We start from the raw sequence: 20,823 nt of genomic DNA on the forward strand, positions 1-20,823 counted from the left end.
CGAACAGAGTTGTGACGGTCCGCCAGCCGGTCAATTGTCAACAATGCGTGCGGTAGACCGTGACCTGGGCCTTGTGTGATTTTGCGACAAATGCCTCTACACAAAAGCACAAAGGTCAAATGACCAAAAGCGTGGCCCAAACTGGTTGCACCAGTCAGATGAAAGATGAATATTCTAAGTGCGGGATGTTGACAATGAATGGCCACAAAGACAATAAATATACGTGAACCCGGATTGGGAATAAGATACCATAAACAGAAAATATGCAAAAAAGTGCTTTGTCGACCGTGAAATGCTCATCAAATCATGCAAGGAAATTCGGAGTCGACCCGGCAGCCTGCTCTCAACCAGCCCACGCGGCTACTAGTTACCACTGGCGATCCCCAGACCCAACCCAGCACCGTTTCGACCGGCACCAATGTTGGCAACGCTGCCGGTCCGTTCTCTCTCCATCATCCCGCCGACAGCAACGGTATTCGTCGTTCCCGCCCTATCCCTCATCCGCCGACCTTCCATCAAACCCCTGAGACCGCGCTTCTGTAGTCCAATGACACTGCTGAGCTCGCCATTCCAGACCTCTCTCGCCGTCCCGCTGCCGCCGCGGTCGCTGTCTTCACCCATCTCCGAACTCCATTCGCTGCCACCCGATATGCTGGCCGTCGCTGACATTTCGGCACTCTCGGGTCTGTTGCCCGCGGTCGGTGTCGCCGTGTTGAGTCGGCTCATTTGTTGCAAGTCGGACGACTGCTTGCCACCCATTTCACCCGAGGAATCGGTAGTTGGACTGAGTGTCTCCAACCCGCCGATCGGCACGAAGAAGTTTGGATTCAGTGACCCATCAATGCCCCGCCCACCACCAGCTGCCATGGCAGTGGCGTTGAAAACGGCGGCAGCGTTTCTGCTATCGAGAAGTGTGTGCAACCTCTCGATAACAGCCTCTAGGAGCCCGTCAATCCGGTACGGTCGAGCGATCTGCAGCAGACTACAGAGAATTTGTGGCGTGCACAATGGCGAGCTTGGCGGCGCAAGACTGCTGGTGTACAAGTAGTGCAACAGGGCCTGAATCGTCAGGTAAGTATGCGGGAGGTACATGCACCTCGGACGTGAGCTGGGCGGTAGCGTCCGAGGCGTGGGTGCAGTGTTGACTGTTGTGGGATCAATGGCCACACCATGAGGACTCATCATGCTGCCAGAAACGCTTGTCGCAGCCGTGCTCGGTGGCTTCATGCTAGCGTTGCTTGAACCTGAAGCCATGGAATTCGTCATGGACATGGTACTCTCCATTGTGTTTCGGCTGTTGGTTTGTATCATGGTGCTGACAGAATTCGACCGCATACCGTGGCCAGCAGTGCGCATAGTTGCGATATCTCCCCCATCCTGTGTTGCTGTTCCCTCGCGTAGGAGTTGCACAAAGTACGGACCCCACCTTCGAGCCACAATACGGCTATTGACGGGGATGCGCTCGCCGCCAATGCAAAGGATGTCCATATCGGCAAGCTCACGTAGTACGAGTGCCTTTTCGCCCAACTCTTCTGATGCTCGGGAGTGGAAGCGACCTCCTGCCGTGCAGCCTGCCTTTCGGGCTAGGCTCAGGCCAGGACTTGTGTAGGGACTGCTTGCCGAGACGAATCCGGACATGGGAGACGTTCTCCTGGGGTTGTCGTAGAAGCCAAAAGCCTCCAGTTCAACCATACAGACGTTGGAAAAGTTGAGACGCCGGTGGTTGTAGTCATCCACTAAACTTCTCTTGCGGTTGCCCAGGATCACAAACGTGTTTCTCCTGTTCCACAAAACTCCTCTGTTCCAGCTGCCCTGGCTAAAGACGCTGCCGCCGGCATCGATTCTGGACCAAGTCAGGTTCCTGAGGTCCAGCGCCCATAGTGCATATTCTTGTTTTGATGAGGTCAGGTACGTCCCGCTAACGACAAAGTGGGTATCGATGATACCGCCATTGGGAAAACGAAGTCCAGGCGGCGTGTATGCTCCAGACATGGACCTCTCGGTCAAGCTACCGTCGCTAGCCCGGATCTGGAGCTCGAGCTTGACGTCGAGGAAGTTGTAATTGGAGTAGATGAGCATTGACGAGCCTGGCTCACGAGCCTCTTGACTGATGCCACCGTCCTGTCTTTGTTTCATCCCGCCCGAATTGGCCTGGCCAATCTTGGCCGTGACCGACACCGGTAGCGGGGCGACGACACTTCTGTAAGCACCACATTGCTTGCCGAGCGGTTGCGTCGAAGTCCACTTTAGACTCCTCAGGTTGAATACACTTATTTGCTCAATATAGTGGTTGTTTCCGTCCTGACCTCCCACGATGATCATCTCGGCGCCGCCTGTGCCATCGATGTTGATGCCTATCCTTCCCTCATTAGCTCCGGTGGATGGGTTGTGTTGTAATGCGGACAAGGATGCCCGATGTGACGAGAAAGCAGCTGACGACGGCAAAATGCATGCACAGTGTGCGTATCGCCCTTGAGGGGCATCTGGTGTAGGAATGAACGTCCACTTCTTGGTTGCAACATCGTAAATGTGAACATCTGACATGACTGTAACCTCGGGCGATCCATCTTGAGCTGATGGGCTAGACGAGGTCTGCATGGGCGACATACCCCCATAGCAGACAAGCTTCGTGTCGCCCAGAGCACACATTGAGTGAAAGTATCGCGGCCGTGGGACATCTCCCGTGGTCTCGAGCTTCGTCCAATGTCGCCTGATCAGGTCTAGCTCGTAGAGGTCCGCCGTCAGGGGCGCGGGGCGGCTCCGCGAAAGTATCCTGCCTCCAAAGACGTACAGCTTGTCCCCTAGCACGGTTGTGGTTGCTCCCACTAGCGGATGTGGCTCGCGCCCGGTGGTTCTGTGTACATTACACATCAACCCTGAAAGGTGCGGCGCGGAAGACGAGGGAGTTCCCACAGCAGGGCCAATGACGGGAGTTCTGGCCTGGGCAACCTGCGGCGATGGCCCTGCGGACTGGGGACCAGCACTTCTGGGTGTCGTGGTCTCCCTTTCCCTGGGGTCTTCCTGTGTAGACTGGCTAGCCAAGCTGGCAAAACTGCTGCTCAGGCTCAAGTCGCCAGGTTGCTTCCTCTGATTGACCCTCATCTGTGGCATTTCTACTGACGAGACTGATGTCATGGAATTCATCGAATCCATGGTATTTGTTCGCTCGAATTTTGGTCGGGATTGCTGCACTAGGCCGTCGATGCTGCCAGCTTGTGCCTGCGAAGCGGGAGTCGGGGTCAGGGGAGAGCCGGGCTGGGATGAGTGTGTCGATCCGGGCGGGGGCTCTGGCGGCAAGGGTTTCTCGAGGCTATTTTGGAGGCTCAGATTGCGAGCATGGTGGTTTGCTGGCGCGGATCGGAACGAGGAAAAAGATTTCAGCCCAAGCTGTGAGGGCTGCCGGGCGAGTTTCGCAATGTCGTCTCTGCTCTTCTTGATACCGCGGTAGACGCCCGAGAAGATGTTGTCCGAGGGTGACTTGAGCGAGGCGCCGGGCGACTGTTCTTCGTTCTCAGAGTCGGAGAAGCGGGAGACGTCGGTGCCGAGCCCGCTGTGACGAGAGCCTGCGTTGCTCATTGCGGTCAGTCGATGGTCCAGTCAGTCCCTCGTCTCGCTCGCGAAAGGCGGCGGGATCTGAGGGCCTGTGGTGGTATCGTATAAGGATGACACTGCCGGAGAGGGAATGAGGCGGTGGGACTGATGGGAGGAGTAGAGGACAAAGTGAAAGAAATTTAAAGTATAGTGTGCCCACCCCTAGTCAGCAGTAAGGCACACAGACTGTGGATATGTGGATGTCGGGTGAAGAACGCTAGAGTAAGCTATGAGCAGGGGTTCTTTTCTCCTGATGCATGAGCCGGAAGGGACGGGAAACGGGAAGGATTCAGAATAAGAACGAAAAAAAAGTCTATGAAAACAAACAAAAAAAGTATAGGCAGCTAGCCATGTCATGTCATGTCATGTCATGGTGATCCCGAATGCGCGGAGCGGGATGGAATGGACAAGCATACTGTAGGAGGGGGAGGGAGCCATGTGGTTCGGGTCCGGTCCAGGGGCAGGGCAGGGCAGGGCAAGGGGCAGATGATGATCTTTCAATACGCCATCTCCACAGAGGGGCGCCTAGCAGAGAAGATTGAGCGAAGGAAAAGTTCGATACTTCGATGGGGATGGGTTCGAGTTGGCCAGTAGCAGCTAACGCACTCATGCGGAGCAAGAAACACCACATACCTTTTGCAAGTTCAACAGAGGCGAATGGGAAATGGCGATAATCTGGGCCTGGGTTGCAATGCCTAATTTCCAGAGACCTGGCCTGTCCGGGGCCTGCCTGGCGGTTGTGGTCAAATGGGCGGTGGGCAGGGCCGGGACAGGGCGAAAAGTGGACGACGACGCGTACGGATTCTCGCACGGACGCTTATCTTGGGAAACGTGGGAGTGAGTGTGAATGATTCTGCTCTGCCCTATGGCGCTGGTTGTCTTCGCGCCCGTGTCTCGCTGTGAATGTGGTGTGTGGTTGCGGGCGTGGGCGTGGCGTTTTCTCGTGTCTGTTTCGTCGTGCGTCTGTCTAGTCTACGATGTGAGAAAGCAAGATAAAAGAGAATTTGGGGTCGTTCGATCGATTGACTCGCCCGTGGTTGCAGCCACCGAGCAGAAACAAAGCGATCACCGGGTTGGTGGGAACTGGAGTGACGAGACGCCTGCGAGGCAAACGGTGGGGGAAAGACGGCAAGGGTTAGCGCGTAGGCTTGCTTACCGTGCTGGACGAGACTTTCAAATTTCTGCGCTGGTGATCAAGGAAGGCTTGATTGATGGGGTCGGGGTCGTTGGCGCGCCGAGCAGAAGTACCGTACCTTGGGTACTGTGCTGTACCGGTACTGTAATTAATGCACTACTGGTACCGATAAGCGGGCTGTGCTTTGCTAGCGTCAGAAACGGTAGCGCCCAGATGTTTAATTGATGGATGCGGTTTGTCTCCAGGAATCAGTCAACAGTGACGGATGTGGCGGACGCCAAAAAGATTTCTTTCTTGTCGCTAGCTCAGGCTAGGAAGGCCGAGAAGACCTGCAGCTGTGATGTTGCGAGTAATGTGTGTTGCTGCGTGTCAACTCCGAGCTCGTCAGCCTCATGTTGCCGGTACGCATTTTCGATCCCCAATTGATTCGTGCGCGACGTCAGAAAATTTGATCGCGCGAAGCGGAACGGAGCGACGTCTTACGCTGGATAAGTCAAATTCTGTATCGGGTCCTTTTTGGCGGACGGACGGCAAACGATAAATTAGGTAGGTACCTCCCTTACCTTAGGTTGGTAGGTAAGGTTGGTAGCCATAAGGCAAGGGTACCTAAGACTGGGATTTGATTGCATGAAAAAGTTGAAGAAAACGGACTGTGATCCCTTGGCAGCAGATGCGACCAGACTGTCTGCGAAAACCTGTACCCGCTTGGCGTTGAGGAAAGAAAATCCCGCTAAAGCCCTCCTCACATCTGTCGCTGACTCGTCGTAGAATTGTTGGTGCCGAATGCTCACCTATGCGAGACGCCGCCGGTCTTGGCAGATCAGACAGGTCAAATTGTTCTTTCTCTGCTCTAATACCACGTAATCCTCTCTTTTTCTTCTTCTTCTTTCGTCAAGTAATTGCCACCGATCTCCCCAAACTCTATAGTACACTAGACGTCTGTCGGCTGGCTATCCAGCCAGAATCAAATTGACGTTTTGTCCCATAGAAAATTTCGGGTGGGGTGATCAGATGTAGGGATGTGTCAAAAAAAAAACACGGAAGTGCTACGGAGATTATTTCCTTCCAGAATGAAGGGAAATGAAGATTAACGGCTGCCGCTAGCTCGACACCAACGAGTCACGGTAATCTGCGGGCTGGAGCTGAACAAGATGAAGAAGTCCCCAAAATGGAGATAAACGCCAAGGTTCTTATCCCTTTCTTGACAGCAATGACGAAACAAATCGTCCGATGTTCTGTCCATGTACCTTGGGATGTACTCGCCTGCCCTGCCTATCTTGGCTGTCAATAGGGTGCGGCAACCAAAGTAAAGTCATTAATTAGATGGAGAGCATACCAAGCTTCTTTATACTTTGCAATTAAGAAAGGGTGGTTAGGATTGGATGCTATCCGCCCATGTTCTTCCAAGGTCATAAAGTGCTTCGTTTACTTTTCAGACCGGAAAAAAATGGCAATTTGACGGTAATTGAGTTGATATCTTTGATGTCACAAAAACGTGGCTGGCAGGGATTGCAGAGTGCCACGGCGGGGATGGTCAGCCGCTATTTGCTTTGGAGGATAGCAAGTGGTTACAAGTCCAGAACGGGTTGTAGCTAATTACCGGTACTCCTTACATACTTCGGACATGCATATGCCTCGACTTGGATTTATTTCTCACAATTTTCAATGCTGCTCTAGCCTTTTTAGTCATGTATTGATCATCAATTATGCTTGTTTTGCATTGATTAGCAACCCGACGGACGTCAAATATTCACGGGGATAGAGACATGTTCCGTTCCAGCCCCGAGGCAGCTGCCCGAGTGCCTGGCCCGGTCTAATGCTATGGTTTGCCCGGGCGTCACCTTGTTGGCTACCGAACCGATTCTGATCTACCTCTGGTGCTAGTATAATGTTCATTAGGGTGATATTGCGCTGGAGTCGTAAATACCACCTGGCCTATAATCCAGAATGCCACATACCATCCATGTACGTTCTAATATTCATCCTACTTTTACATCAAATTTTCTGAACTATTACCCCCCGCACTTACAAATCGAAAAACCAACCAAACTTGAGAGAGAGGTCTGATAATGGAATTGACGGCAAACAATGTTAAAATATTGGAGAAAAAACTCCATCTGTTGTGTCGTACGAGACGCTTACGTAGGACATCATTGTGAGTTGGATCAGCGGCTATCGGCATCGCGACATTAACCTGGGTTCCATGTTCTCTAGGGCCGTCGCAGAGGAGCGGATCTCGGACTTTCTGCGGGGTAGCTAAGGGGTAACATGAGAAGTTGCTTACAGCTTACCAGCTGGTAACCTTTTGCGTACAGATTTACCCACGCTTGCCAGGCAAATAGCAGTCGTTCGATTTGACTTTAGAGCTCCCATCATTACTTCTGTTGTAAGTAATGCGCACTCAAACATCATATTATCAGTCTAGGTAGATAGAATACAGCAGCAATCAAGATTGCAGGTGTATTCTTTGGAGAATCAGCCCAGACATAACTGCTACAGCGCCATACTCGGATGATAAACAACCTAGCAGCAATAACAACAAAGAGACATGTTTGGTTAAATTTCGTGAGATTAATCATTCTATTTTTAATTCGCCTATGAGCATTACAAAACCGTGTCAAACCCTCAGACAAACGTCTACTCCTTGGGCAGCGGCGTAAAGCGCAGGTAAGGCTTAACGGCTCTAAAGTTGGGGAACAAGTCCTTTGCCTGCTCGTCCTTGATGGACGGGTGGACGATGACATCGTCACCCGGAACCCAGTTGATGGGAGTGGTGACCTTGTGCTTGTCACCAGTCTGCAGGCTGTCAATGATGCGCAGAACCTCGGCGCTGTTCCTTCCGGTCGAGGCAGGGTAGGACAGGATGGTCCTGATCTTCTTTGCGGGGTCGATGATGAAAACGGAGCGGATGGTAAAGGCGATTCCCTTCTCGTCGACGTTGGTGGTGTCCTGGTAGTCGAGCATGTCGTACAGGTAGGCGACCTTGCGCTCCTTGTCGGCGATGATGGGGAAGGAGACGTGGCTGCCCGTCACGTCATTGATGTCCTTGATCCAGCCATCATGGCTACCAACAGTGTTGGCCGACAGACCAATCAACTTGACGCCGCGCTTGGTGAACTCGGGCTCGAGGCGGGCGAATTCTCCCAGCTCGGTTGTGCAGACGGGGGTAAAGTCCTCGGGGTGTGAGAAGAGGATGACCCAGTTGTTTCCGATGAACTCGTGGAAGTCGATGGGACCCTTAGTGGTCTCGGCCTTGAAGTTGGGGGCCTCAGTACCCAGACGGAGACTGTTGGATGTCTTTGTTAGTTTGGTGGAAACGAAGAATTGTCGTGGAGAGGAACATAGCAACTTACGGGGCGGGGCGCTGCTCTTCGGCCATTGTGTCTGTATGAATTTACAAGAGCTGTTTGGACTTGAAGTAGAAAACAATTTGGTGGAGATGAGCAAAAGTATGTATATGTTTGCTGGCTAAAGAAGATGAGAATGAGAAAGAGGGGACTGGACCAAAGAAATGAATCCGGGTCCAGTTTAGGTTTATATAAGCTCCCGGGAACCCCCTTTGTTACGGCAACCTGACGTTAGCTGTTCAGCCATCCACTCCATTCAAGCACGCCTTTCAGACAATGCCGCAGTCTTGTCGTTCCATCCCGGCGTCTCCCACGTAGAAGTATCTAGCAAATCTGCATGCATCTGCCCACCCAAAAAGGTTAGCAGACCCAATTGACCACCAAATAGCTTTAGTAATGCAGCCAGAAATGGTCGCCGACAGCCATCAGAGACGCAACCAAGATAAGGCGAGCTATGGAAGTCGGCGACAGGTAGAGGCTTGACTTGCCACATGCGACGAACGACGTGTTTCCTCAACCCCCCCACCCATCGCCAGCGAGCCCCTCCATCGCCGTGCGGAGCAACTATGAGGTACGCAGTAAAAACTGGGGGAAGCCGACCCTGCCCCGCATTGGTAGCGCCTCGAACTGGAATGGCGCATCAATTGCGCGATGCGGGCGCGACGTCATTGGCCAGATTGGAATTTGATCATTTGTGCCACGGCTTTGCACAGGAAGGCCGGTACAGTGAGGGACGAGGTTTCTTGGGATATCAAAATTGTCGTAGCAACTGGGGTCTATTGCAATGAAATGTAGATGGGAGGGAGTAGATTCTGAAATATAGACATCGAAGTAAATAGCCTCAAGCCGCAAATTAACCAGCCACTTCCCGCAGCAAAAGACAAACAAATACACCGAAACAACTCAACCAAGTACAGGCAGGCTTAAACAACAACCAACAAACAAGCACAAAAGGCCCCTCCTTCTATAAGGTATGTACGCCAACCCCATCTCTCTCACCATAGACTCAAATCACAACTTCACAATACCCTTCTTCAACCCATCCCAGTCCTCTGTTCCAAATGGTACATATGTCCCTCCTCGCAACCAGTACACCTCGTCTGGGCCTACCTTGCCAGGCTCTACACCCTGCACCCTCAGGTCGTGCTTCTGTTGCTTGTTGGTGCCCGTTGACTGCATCTCGCCGCGGACAACCCTTAGAAACTGCGGCACCGCGAATTTTGGGAGCGATGTTGACGAGTGAACAGCCAAGCCCCTTAACAGTTCCTCGCCCAGCTTCTCTCCAGTCGCCAGAGCGTCGGACAGCGTGAGCGCAGCACAACCTGCCCGCCCGTCGTGGTTCGGCACCGCCACTCCGTAAACGTTGGCCTCCTTGACAGAGTCGTGTCGTCCGAGCACCAAGCTGACCTCCTGTGTGCTGACGTTCTCTCCCTTCCATCGGAACGTGTCTCCGATACGGTCGTGGAAGAAGAGCCGCCCTTCGTTGTCCGCCCTGATTACATCACCCGTCCGCAGCCATGCGTCGCCTTTGCTGAAAACGTTGCGCATGATCTTTGCCTCCGTCGCCTCCTTGTTTCCATAGTACCCCTGGAACCGGCTACTGTGATCATCAGATGGCAGCTTGAAGATGAACTCGCCTGGCTCGCCACTCTTACTCCGCTTGCAGAAACCCGTCTTGGGGTCCCGCCTCGGCAGATCCGTGTTGTAGTCTACCTCGACAAAGGCAATCGAGTAGCTCAGAATCAAGCTATACAGCCAACCATTGCGCCCGATGGCCCCCGCTGAAAAGTCATTGGTCGACACATTGTATGTTGCGAAGCTGCCCTCGGTGGCGCCGTAAAACTCAACAATGGTTCCTACACCGAACCGGTCCTTGAACTTATTCCATACGTCCGGTCGCAGCCCATTCCCATGGGCTGTGTGCACACGATGCTTCTTGTCCAAGTTTTCGCCAGTCTCGGGGTCCTTTAGGGCGGGAGCCGAGAGCAGGTAGCGACACGTCTCGCCCACATATTGTATCATGGTTGCGTCATAGTGGCGCACATCATTCCAGAAGTTTTTGGTTGAAAACTTGACACCCAGTGCAAGCGTCGCGCCAGCCGTCAGAACCGCACCTAAACCCATCAGCGTTGCTGTGGAGTGGTATAGTGGCATGCACTGTCATTCCGGTGTTAGTAACTGGGGGCCACGCGATACAGGAGACAGTCATTTCTTACCGTGTAGTACACGTCCGTCGTCTGCAGGTTCAGCAATCGGCTAGTGAACCCGCCTGCGACTATGACCTTTGCCCACGATACCACAGCGGCCTTTGGCAGCCCCGTTGTGCCAGATGTATAGATCAGGATGGCCATGGCATGTTGCTGCGTCTCGTAGCGCACTTCATCTGGCGGCCGGATCGGCTCCGTGGCCATGATTTCAGCCACAACCTCAGGCGTAAAAAGGACAAATTTGGTTTCCGGCAGGCTATCACGCAAATAATCCGTCAAAGCATCGGCCACGGCCGGGTCGATAAAGCATAGCCTACTCTTGGCGGCGGCGACACAATGAGAAAGAGCCCGTTCTCGCAAATTGTAGTTGATGAAGGCAGGCTTGGCGCCGATAGACCAGAGGCCAAAGAGCATGAAAACAAAGTTGTCCGAATTCATAAAGTCCATGGCGACCACATCGTGGGGTTTAACGCCATATGTCCTCTGGATCCAATTGCCATAACGCAGCGCGATGGTATAGACATCGGCATACGTATAGGCATGGTCACCGAAGCGGATGAAAACACGGCCGGCCGAGCTCTTGTCTTGGGCACGCTCCTCGAGCATATAAAACAAGCTCGTCCGGCCAGTGTACTCGGCCATCGTCATCCGCATGATGGACGGCAGAACAGACCTAGCTAGCTTCCCATCATACCATAGCTGTGCCTTGGCGTTCAAGTAGGCGAGACCAGCAACGGCTGCTGGTGCCGCGATGGACAATGGGACTTTTGAGGCGTGTGTTAGCATCGATTGGCGTTTTTATTTGTTGTGCTGACAGACAGGTTGTTGCAGAGCATCAAGCGTGGTGATACTAAAATTGAGAGTATAACCTAGGGGACACTTACCAGGCATGTTTTTTCCAAGTTGCTTATATTATGCGTGACAAGAAGAAACAAGTTCTCCTCCAGATTCCTCCCCCTCCAACCAATTGGGAGGTAATAAAAAGAAATAAAAATAAAATAAAAATAAAGACGAAGCAAAGAAAGACCTGCGATAGGCTCTTGGCTCACAAAAGAAATCAAGACCAATACAAGGGTGACCGCATCCAATATTTGGTCTTGCTTTCGCTCGAGTAACAGTAACTCTAAGTTGCCGCTTGTGTTGCACACGGGTGGGTAGCTGCTTTCGCCTGTCGAATCGTGAACAAAAAGCTCGGCTGGAGGTGGATTGATCCTGATTGACAGCCAATTTGCGAGGGTGGTGTTGTACAGTGAAGATTATCGTTTGCTGCGGTTTATTGTTCGTGTCGGTGTAGATTTGGTAGGTGCTAGCGGTTGCATGTAACCTCTGGGTTAGTTGCAGGTGTGCATAGATGTAGCGAACCACCTGATGGAGGTGCGAGATGACTAGCAGTTGTAGCAGCGATAGCGGCAGTAGCAGCAGTAACTAAGAATAAATCAGCCGAGGACCGGTCCAACAGAACGGTTGCAATGCCGACAACTGACTGTGAGAAAACATCAGAGGATGTAAGTAATTGCGAGGATGAATAACGAGGACAAAAAAAGAATACAACGAACAAAAAAATTGAAGCAATATGTTAAAGCGCTTTCCACGGTCAGGATATTATCCATATCTAATTTATAAGTAAGAAAAGACTTACACTACATATAGTAGGTAGAACTGCCAGGGTTAGAAAAATTTACAATTGGGTCCCTAGGGACGCAAGACGGTTGATTAAAGGGAACAGGCATGGAGGAGGGGTGCTGGATTATAATCGAATGGATTAGTACTACCTGCAACTATAATAATAACTCATTAAAAAAAAATTAAAAAAAAAAAAAACAACAAAAAAAAAAAAAAAAAAAAAAAAAACTAGACAGACGTTTGGACATGCTGTCTGGCTCGGCTTCTCGAAGGGACCGATTCGACAAATGGGAAACCAAACTAAATTTGCGGAGTACCTTAGGTAGGTAGATACAGTGTCGACAAGGGTCCTGGACATTTGACGTCGTACCTCGGCATCGAGGCTTCTTTTTTGGGGAATTAGCATTGCATTGCGTACCCGTCAAGGAAGGCAGCTCGGCATGTTTGTCGCGCGCGCTTGTGCCTTGTTTGGCTTTTTTTTTCTTGTTTGCCCGGGTTTGTTACCAAAATAAGAAAGGGTTGTTACAACACACACACACACACACACTCACAATAGAACTCCAAGCAACAAATTGAGAGAAAATTTCCAGACGACAGCTGCACCAATTCTCAACAACATGCACATCTCTGTCTGTGCCTTGATATTTTTGAATTCCTCATACAATGTCTAATCCCATAGTGTTATTTTTTTATGCCGCGCTCTGCCCCAAAAAACCCAAATGAAAAATTTAAGGTGCTTGTCTCAGACGGGTAGTGGAAACATTGAATAACTAACTTGGTTTTCCAATCGCAACCTCGCAGCTCCATCCTTCTCCACTTTCATCATTTCATTCCATCGATTCGACGTCAAGTGGGGATGTCCATCTGGTGGTAGGTATTTCCTCCCAACGCCTGATTGGCCTCAATCCACGTGCCATTTTTAACAAGGAAAACAATGCTACATCTTGGCTCGCGTACAACGTACGGCGTCTATCGTAAAAGGACTCGTTTGTTTGTTTATATTCACCAATCGAAGAAGCCGTTTAAACCTTAATTAACTCAGGTACTTTACTGGTGTTACCAAAGTGCATTTTAAAGTACATATATTCTCCCCGAGATTACCGGGATAAAGTGGGCTCAAGCCAGTGAGACAGGTCTCACCAGTAATCGGGAAGACGCTGTTCCTTTTATTCCTAAAGCAAAGCTCAGCTAACGGAATCCAAGACCTGGGGATGCGAATCAATGCGGGGAAGTGGAAAACCAAGCAAATACTAAGCCATTCAGTAATCACACATACCTTAGGTACCTTACCGCAGTATTCGATCTTGGCCCTGAGATTCTACCCCTTTCCATACCTTACCTACCTAGGTAGGTACCTATACAAAGCACTCTTCTTCGTACACAGGTTCGGGGACAGGGCACACCTCCCAGACTGCTCAAGCCTCGCTTCGAGTAGCTTCTTCGTACAGTAGCGCACAAGGGGTCATGTCCTGCATGTGAAGCCGAAAAGCGAAGCTACGAAGGACGATGCCAAAAGTTGAGATGAATTGCGCGTGAGACAAAGCCGCCGAAGCATCCAGGGCTCTCCCTCCCAACCAAACAACGCTCGAGGTTGCATCACCTGTCCGATAGGTTGCAGCGAAGAGTTAATGACAACATTTCATCTCAAGTTAGGCGATGGAACATGGAACCAAGCGGATGCTAGTTTAGACTAGTCTTGATTATCATGTGTTCAAACGTTGAAAGTAAAGTTCTTGCGATACTAGAAGGTTTATATTTAGTAAACATTGCTTCCTCGATGAGCTGAATTCAACACAACCCCTATCCGGAGTACACCAGTATAATGTCCGGACCAACCCAGCTCCACCAACTCATGGTATCCTGTACACAGTTACAAAAATAGGCGCCTCAAGGATTTTCACTAATAAGCAACTACTGCTTTTGTGAAATGCCATACTGCTCATTGTCGGCAATGGGGGCTGGAAGGTTGGAAGAGGCGTTGAGCTTGTTGGGCTCAATGAACTTGCCCGTGCCCGTGCTGTCGTGGTGCTCCTGGAGCTCTTCGGCCTGCGTCGAGAGGACATATTCTTCCTTGTCGATGTGACGGAACAGGAACCACTATTGGATTGAAGTTTCTGTTAGTAATTTGGCCATACTTCCGTGGGATGGTTTAGGGCAGTCCGAGGCTTACAAAGATGACAGTGACGATTCCGCCCGCGATCGCCGGTCCGCCAAAGTCCCAGACCAGGTAAGGATCTTGGACGATAGGCGAGCATGCCAGGTTGATGATGTAGGCAATGGCCGTGTTGAACAGGTTGATGGCTGAAACAAGACCCCTCATGTTCACGGGTGCACGGCTGTATGCAATACCGTAGGCGGGGACGTTGATGAACAGCTCAGAAAAGCCTCCTAGAGCGTAGGGAAGGGCAAGCCACCAGACCGAGATGTCCGAGACAAGACCGTTGTCCTGTGCAAAGTCGTGTTAGCAGGTATTCGAGATCTAGGAACAAGAAAAAGACATGCTTACCACACAGCGAGGGTCGCTTCCACCGTACCAACCGCATGGGTTCATCTGGTAGACGTAGTATTGCAGAACCGTGTAGCCAATGCCGCCGAGGGTGCTGATGAAGAAGCCTGTAGTGATACGCGCCACGGGTCCGTAGTGGATCTTGGCGGATCGCAAAAGAGGGTAGAATCCATAGTTGAGGATCGGTGCACCGATGATGATGATGAGGGAGTTCATGTTTGAGAGCAGGTCGTTCGGCACGCCGTTGGTCACCATCATGGTGCTGGTCAAGCCGGGGGCGCTTCCAAGACCATTGTCATTGATGAACTGAATCGGGAAGAAGCAGAACATGCCTGTCGCCTGGAAAGTACGCTTGACATCCTCAATGAACTGGTCGTTCCAGCGAGTCTCGCTTCCACCGTTTGCTGCAATCACCGAAGGCTTGGCCGCGTTCCACCAACCCTTGCGACCGATACGGAAGATGCCACCACCGCGCATGCAGTAGCCCAGGACTCGGAAAATGTTGGCGAGGTCAGAGCCACCGGGCGGGTGCATAACCAAGCGAGGCTTGAGGTACATCAGGACGAACGGCAGGGGCATGTACAGGATGAGAGGCAGCAAGAAAGAGAGCCACCAACCAACATACTTTTCAGAGTACGAGGTGGCTACAGCCATGAAGCCACCGACATTGATCATGAGATAGAACCAGAGCATAACACGCTCGACGCTGTGTTCAGGGTCCTCGATGACCCTCTCTCCTGACTTGAGCGTCTTGACCTTGGGAACGTGGCTGGTCATTTGGTCGAGTAACAGTGGTGAGACGTTGGGCTTGAACATGGCGGAGCCGATAGCAATGGTGTAGATGCCGATGAAGAATGGAATTTTGGCGTTGCCGTTGGCGAGGAGATCCTTGGCGCCCGAAGCGACCAAGATAACATGTCCAATACCCATGACAAAGACACCCCACCAAATCTGGTTAAAGCGACCCGTCTTTGTGTCGGCAAGCCAGCCGGTGATGAGTGGCAGACCATAGGCGAGTAGACTGACTGATTGTGTGACCGAGGTAGAAACAGATTGACCCATGCCGAGGGCACCAGCGGTCTGTTGGGTGCCAGCAGGGGGTGCTCCCCAGCCGTCACCGCCGGTAGGCATAGGGCGATTGACATAGTTGCCGTAGATCTGAACACATCCTAAAGACAAGAATATCGGTCAGTGACAGTCCTTGTCTGGTAGTAATAGCAGAAGATAAACGTAACATAGCTCAAGACGTACCATAGTAGGAAGCTCTCTCGCAGAATTCCACCAAGCACAACAGGTAGGCAACTAATGGCACGCCACCCGCAACACGCCGAAGAGTGGCCAATTCTTCTTCGGTTGGCTTGCCCTCATAGTGCGCGTCGGCGAGAGTACCTGTGTAGATGGAATCATGGTGGTCGCCGGGTGGTGTAAGCCCGCGCTTGGACTCCTCCTTTTCTCCGCTGGATGATCTACGCAGAGGGCCAACGTTGGCCTGTTCCACGTCGGTAGCTGCATGTTTGAAGGCAGGTAGACGATGCACTTGTTAGCGGGAGGATGGTTTGGTTACAATGCTAGTAGTGTCAGGCTAAACTTACCCATACTAAAGCTGGTTATCAAACACCTAGAAAACCCAAGGTAGGTTTAAGTCGAGGCACAGAGGTAAATAAGGTTGATAACCAGTAGCACCGTAGCGGCGATCCTCAGATGTGACAAGAGACAAAAACAAAAGTGTCGTCCCATGGTCCATCTCTGGGGGCACACGCATGGTTTTATTAGCAACCGTCTGAACATTTCCGATTGCCGACTCGAGACCGGAACCAACGCAGCGATGGGACTCTCGCTCGAATGGCCAAACGCGACTTAGTTCTGATTCGTTCGGCCAGTGCGACCTGGACTCCACACATCCAGTTTCCAGAAAGTGAGTGGCGGGGGGGCAATAAGAGTGAAAAAGATAGGAAATAGGAGATGATAACCACATGCGACCTCCCAGGCGGTCCTGTTCCGCTTGGTCGGGATAAAATCAGTCGTACAAAGTAGGCACCCATGCCCGAACAGGCCCCATCCAACCCCGGTTTTGCCAATCACGCAATGGGGCTGGTTCAGTCGATATCTGGACAAAGCCGGGTTTAACCTGGATTATGTCTATCTCCTGAATCACACCATGCCATCCGTAAAGTTGGTTGCTACTTTTCTGACTGCAGGTCGCTTGAGGGTCCTCGTCCAACCGGACCATTCGTAATATTAAACACCTGACGGTATAACCCAAGAGGGAAGGTCGATAGGAGCCAACGAGTGGTGGATGAGGCATATTTATTGGTCAATTTGCTACCTATTAGGGGGCCAATTATCTTTGAAGGATTCAATATGAGGGGATGACGTTGAATGAGGAAGGAGAGGAGAATGGGTTTCTTTTTCTCGGCTTTTTTTTTTTTTTTGCTTTGGTTCAATTTCAGCCGTTGGACAAATGGTAAGCCTGATCGCCAAGTCGCGGCCAAGTCACGGCCAAGAAAGCTTAGCTGACATATGCCGCTTTAGCGACGCATGGCCTTTTTGTACGTTGCATCTAAAACTCGCATTGATTGTCACCAGTCAAAAGGCATGGGAACGTAGGCCACCGTAGCTTTTTTTACCAGATCGATTGATGCACGCTTGCACACCATTGATTGCGAGATAACAAAAGAGAATTTGCTGCTCCAAATATTTCCGGGAATTCGGCTGAATGTGGCCCGTGTAGCTATTGAAGTTTCATTTCCAGCCCACTTCTGGAACCCACGCAGTTATCTACCTCGTAATATACAGCAGATAGCCTTGCTAGCTTTGTTACCTGGTTTTGATTTTACGGTAGGATCGTCTCTAAATGGTAGTAATCTTCAGCATTCGGCCGAGTCCGGGTTTTGCCGACGACACCGTTGGTGTGCTACGGTGTGCTGTGGTGGGTAGCAGTGGATTTCTGTGGATAGTGGTGGAGTTAGACCACGTGACCAGAGGTGGTTAGCTATGGATGCTTCCGTAAGGTAGGCGCTCCACACTTACGCGTCGTTGTAAGGTAAGGGTCCGAACTAACTGATTGAGCTGTCATCACGTACACCATTGCATTGCAGCCACACCCCGATCCGACCTAACGAAACCCCGAATCCTTGCCGCCGCTTCCAATCTCGACACACGCCCGGCCCGGGCATGTCGCCATGTCGGTCAAAAGTCGTAAGCCCACTACCCATCTGGAACTTGATGGCCAGAATCAGCAGCCATCAACCACTGTTTCAAGCCGCGCAGAGGTAGCGCCGCCATTACCGGCAAATAAAATCAACAAGGAACCTCCCCCGGAGAAGGCCACCGACGTTAGACGACGTACCTATGTCATTCTGTCCTTCTGGGCACTGATACTGTCACTTGGCCTGCCAATATGGTGGCATACGACTTCTGTGTACCGGGCGAGCCTGCCCCTGGATGAGATGATGAACTGGGCGGATGGAAGGGTATGCAAGCTTGTTGTACCGTATAACTGCTCTGCTGCAGTTTGGTCTTTGGAATGATAGTTAATAATCTATGCTCATAGGCTTGTCGTCCGACGTTCCCTCTCACGATTGCCATCGAGAAAGGCACCATGCGACAAGATGAAACCGAAGTCTTGATTCAAATGACACAGATGGTACTCGACGGCCTCTCAGAGTCCCCAGACTCTTCTGACCAGCAGCTGCGCCTCACGATCGCCAATGAAGCTTCAATCGACGACGAGAATATTGCCCTTACGGTTCGACTGAATCCAGGAGATACTACGACCACTGCGCTTCAGCCGGAACAGCCCATCCTCCAAGTGACCTACGCTGCAAACACACTCCCCTCCCCCGACCTAGCCTCTAGGATCGCTAGAGACGTCCATGCTGTCTTCTCGGAGGAGCAAGCTGTTATTTCGACCCTGGTAGCGGAGGCCTCTGGTTCCGCGAAACCATCTCTTAGCGGAGTAAACCCAGCCGTGGCTGCGGCGGTGGCCAAGCGCTCAACCCGGTCACTAAAGTACGCGCCTACATACCACCTCACTTTCTCTCTCTTTACCGCTGGCGCGTCTCCGAGCAGCTGGGATATCGACGCGGCTGTTGAGCAGTACATGCGACCAGTTCTTGATGTCCTCTCGCCCATACACAACTTTACTATCGACACGCAGGTACAGCTTTACGCCGCGCCGGGCGTGCAGTCTGATGTGCTAAGCAAGGATGACTTGTCTTCGTTTATAAACGCTGCTGAGTGGCCTTTATCCCCATCCATTGGCGGCGCACCAACCATCAACTTCGTGGTTTTTGTCGGCAACCAGAGTATTTCTCTTCCGACCGCCGAGGCCGGGTCTGACGCAACTGCGACAGCCCAGTCCTGGCTGATTCCACAGTGGGGTTCGGTATATCTCGTCCCTCATACCTCAGAGACCGCCAACAAGGTTCCGGCTCAATCTCTCCGCGCTCCCATGGCGACTTTCACCGCGCATCTGCTCTCCCTCCTCGGTACCCCTGAAACTTCGGGTTCGCTGCCCCTCCGCTTGGCTGGTCTGCGTCGCATCCGATCCGCCGACCTCGTCTTGCGAGCATCATCATCCCTCGGCTCCCTGGCCCGCCTGTCTCGGGCTCTCCCCGGAATTGCCATCCCACGCTCCGTCGCCGATGGTGTGTCTACCACGCTCAGGCACCTTCGACAGGCTTGCGATGCGCTCGGGACCAGCGCAGGCCTTGCCCATGCGCGGATAGCTCAGGTCGCGGCCGATAAGGCATTTTTTGAGAAGAGCATGGTTGGTCAACTTTACTTCCCAGATGAGCACAAGGTCGCTGTATACCTACCACTGCTGGGGCCAGTGGGTGTTCCTCTGATTATGGGGCTTTTGAATGAACTGAAGGCTTGGAAGAAGCGAAGGCAGGAGAAGGCTGCTGCGGAAAAGACAGGGAAGAAGACAGAGTGATTAGGAGCGGCTAGATTTGCGTATTAATGTAGACACGACCAAGATTTTATCACTATCACCTCGCAGAGTCGAAGCAGCCCTTCACTCAACCCTTCCCATGATTGGCCAAGTCCCCATCTCCTTCCAAAACCCTCTCGAGTCCAAGACCCTACCCAACTTGCCCTGACTTCTCGGCAGAGCCCTGATTCCATCCTCCTGCATCAGCTCTCCAACCCAGCGCTCATAGTCGAGACCCTCAACAACGTCAGCCTCGCCCTTGGCCACCAGCCGCTCCCTCGCATCGGCACCCCACGCCTGAACAAGATCCCACCAATCATATGTCCTCAGGTCGGCCACGATCCAGCGCCTCCCCGGTGTGAAGCGCCCATGCACTGCGACGATGGCTCTGGCGACGTCGGCGCCGTGAATCAGATGCAGCGCGCCCTTACCCCTGACGGCATCCTTGGTGCGGGCTACACGGGCCAGCCAGTTGCGCGGGTTGCGTGTCTCGCCGTCGTACAGCCCCGCGAGGTTTAGGACGGTGGCGCGTGGGACACATGCCATCAACTCATCCTCGGCTATGGCACGCAGGTTCGTCCTGTCGTAGGACGAGGACTCGTCCGTCCAATGCGGGTCCGTGAAGATGCCCGTCGAGCCGAGCTGGATCCACTGTGTCGATTCCGGGGTCTGCTGTTGGTGAGTGCTGTGATAGAGGCCAGTCAAGTGTTTGCTCTGGCCTTCGCCCTTTAATGGGAACGTGATAAGGACCGTCGTTGCGGTGGGCAGCAGCCGGAAGGGCTCTGGAGAGGCCGAGTCTGGATCGTAGCGGAACGGAATGGTTCCGGGACGGCCGCTGGTGGACGTTGCGGCGAATCTTAAGCCGGATTTTTCCAAGAGGGGGATCAGAAAGTTTGACGTCCAGCCTGCACCAAGGATGAGGAGATCGACCTTGTCCGCAGCTTCCGTAGAGGATAGCGGGGTCGATTCTGTTGTGTTTTCCATAGTGGACATTGGGAAATGAACGGTCACCATTTCGGGAAAGTTGGGGTTAATAGACGAGAGGAGCTTGCAGTACCATGGATGAAAATTGGTGGAAATATTTTACGAGATCTGTGGGCATGTATGTAGGTAGGCAGGTATATACCCAGGGTAGGTATAATTGAAAAAGCTTCGCAGAGACACAATCAATGACGCTCGGATTGGTGCGCAATAACTCAAAGTTCGGCTTGAGCTTGCATGCCCCGCATATACTGTGCTGGACCTTAGGGACTGGGCTTTTGCAGACTCAAAGAGGGACCGGGTGTCCACATTCGATATTAAGATCCCAGACTTCTATTTTTGCTCCGGTCATCAAAGCAAATATCTTCAACAAAGAACCGATGACTGTCAAAATTAGCAGTCATGATTTTAAACTTACGCTACCTTAATACCTATGCAACATGTCATGGTGACAAACACATGTTTGTGCCCTGCAGAATGCCGCCCCACTCGCAGGA

General features: G+C 52.0%; 6 protein-coding genes across 6 annotated transcripts; 1 reads left to right on the top strand and 5 right to left on the bottom strand.

Moving 5' to 3' along the window:
* Positions 1-363: 363 nt before the first annotated feature.
* On the bottom strand, positions 364-3,576 carry PgNI_07835 (uncharacterized protein; the record flags this gene model as incomplete). The annotated part of the gene is made up of 1 exon (XM_031127841.1): positions 364-3,576. One exon carries the CDS (start codon positions 3,574-3,576, stop codon positions 364-366), a length of 3,213 nt encoding a protein of 1,070 aa, XP_030981503.1.
* Positions 3,577-7,277: 3,701 nt separating this feature from the next.
* PgNI_07836 (uncharacterized protein) lies at positions 7,278-8,493 on the bottom strand. The gene is made up of 2 exons (XM_031127842.1): positions 8,080-8,493; positions 7,278-8,012 (listed from the first exon to the last, which is right to left on the bottom strand). The coding sequence occupies exons 1-2, from the start codon at positions 8,103-8,105 to the stop codon at positions 7,364-7,366; spliced, it is 675 nt and encodes a 224-aa protein (XP_030981502.1). The 5' UTR covers positions 8,106-8,493; the 3' UTR covers positions 7,278-7,363.
* Positions 8,494-8,835: 342 nt separating this feature from the next.
* On the bottom strand, positions 8,836-11,800 carry PgNI_07837 (uncharacterized protein). The gene is made up of 3 exons (XM_031127843.1): positions 11,165-11,800; positions 10,290-11,044; positions 8,836-10,230 (listed from the first exon to the last, which is right to left on the bottom strand). The coding sequence occupies exons 1-3, from the start codon at positions 11,169-11,171 to the stop codon at positions 9,085-9,087; spliced, it is 1,908 nt and encodes a 635-aa protein (XP_030981501.1). The 5' UTR covers positions 11,172-11,800; the 3' UTR covers positions 8,836-9,084.
* A 1,812-nt stretch (positions 11,801-13,612) lies between these two features.
* Positions 13,613-16,218, bottom strand: PgNI_07838 (uncharacterized protein). Its single transcript, XM_031127844.1, has 5 exons — positions 16,002-16,218; positions 15,661-15,915; positions 14,410-15,578; positions 14,074-14,349; positions 13,613-14,000 (listed from the first exon to the last, which is right to left on the bottom strand). The coding sequence occupies exons 1-5, from the start codon at positions 16,003-16,005 to the stop codon at positions 13,815-13,817; spliced, it is 1,890 nt and encodes a 629-aa protein (XP_030981270.1). The 5' UTR covers positions 16,006-16,218; the 3' UTR covers positions 13,613-13,814.
* A 1,289-nt stretch (positions 16,219-17,507) lies between these two features.
* Positions 17,508-20,513, top strand: PgNI_07839 (uncharacterized protein). Its single transcript, XM_031127845.1, has 2 exons — positions 17,508-17,882; positions 17,963-20,513. Exons 1-2 carry the CDS (start codon positions 17,592-17,594, stop codon positions 19,346-19,348), a joined length of 1,677 nt encoding a protein of 558 aa, XP_030981269.1. The 5' UTR covers positions 17,508-17,591; the 3' UTR covers positions 19,349-20,513.
* Positions 19,430-20,338, bottom strand: PgNI_07840 (uncharacterized protein; the record flags this gene model as incomplete). Its single annotated transcript, XM_031127846.1, has 1 exon — positions 19,430-20,338. One exon carries the CDS (start codon positions 20,336-20,338, stop codon positions 19,430-19,432), a length of 909 nt encoding a protein of 302 aa, XP_030980675.1.
* Positions 20,514-20,823: the final 310 nt, after the last annotated feature.

This window comes from Pyricularia grisea (genome assembly GCF_004355905.1).
Source record: "Pyricularia grisea strain NI907 chromosome Unknown Pyricularia_grisea_NI907_Scaffold_4, whole genome shotgun sequence".
Classification (NCBI taxonomy): domain Eukaryota; kingdom Fungi; phylum Ascomycota; class Sordariomycetes; order Magnaporthales; family Pyriculariaceae; genus Pyricularia; species Pyricularia grisea.

What these genes read in the sequence shown, in the direction of transcription:
- PgNI_07838 (XM_031127844.1), bottom strand. An exon ending in GAAGCGACCCTCGCTGTGTG is followed by an intron (nt 14,350 to 14,409) that starts GTAAGCATGTCT and finishes GACTTTGCACAG; the next exon opens with GACAACGGTCTTGTCTCGGA. An exon ending in GAATCGTCACTGTCATCTTT is followed by an intron (nt 14,001 to 14,073) that starts GTAAGCCTCGGA and finishes TCAATCCAATAG; the next exon opens with TGGTTCCTGTTCCGTCACAT.
- PgNI_07837 (XM_031127843.1), bottom strand. An exon ending in CGACGGACGTGTACTACACG is followed by an intron (nt 10,231 to 10,289) that starts GTAAGAAATGAC and finishes CCGGAATGACAG; the next exon opens with TGCATGCCACTATACCACTC.
- PgNI_07839 (XM_031127845.1), top strand. Translation starts at nt 17,592, where the DNA reads ATGTCGGTCAAAAGTCGTAAGCCCACTACCCATCTGGAACTTGATGGC. An exon ending in TGAACTGGGCGGATGGAAGG is followed by an intron (nt 17,883 to 17,962) that starts GTATGCAAGCTT and finishes CTATGCTCATAG; the next exon opens with GCTTGTCGTCCGACGTTCCC.
- PgNI_07836 (XM_031127842.1), bottom strand. Translation starts at nt 8,105, where the DNA reads ATGGCCGAAGAGCAGCGCCCCGCCCC. An exon ending in GAAGAGCAGCGCCCCGCCCC is followed by an intron (nt 8,013 to 8,079) that starts GTAAGTTGCTAT and finishes GACATCCAACAG; the next exon opens with TCTCCGTCTGGGTACTGAGG.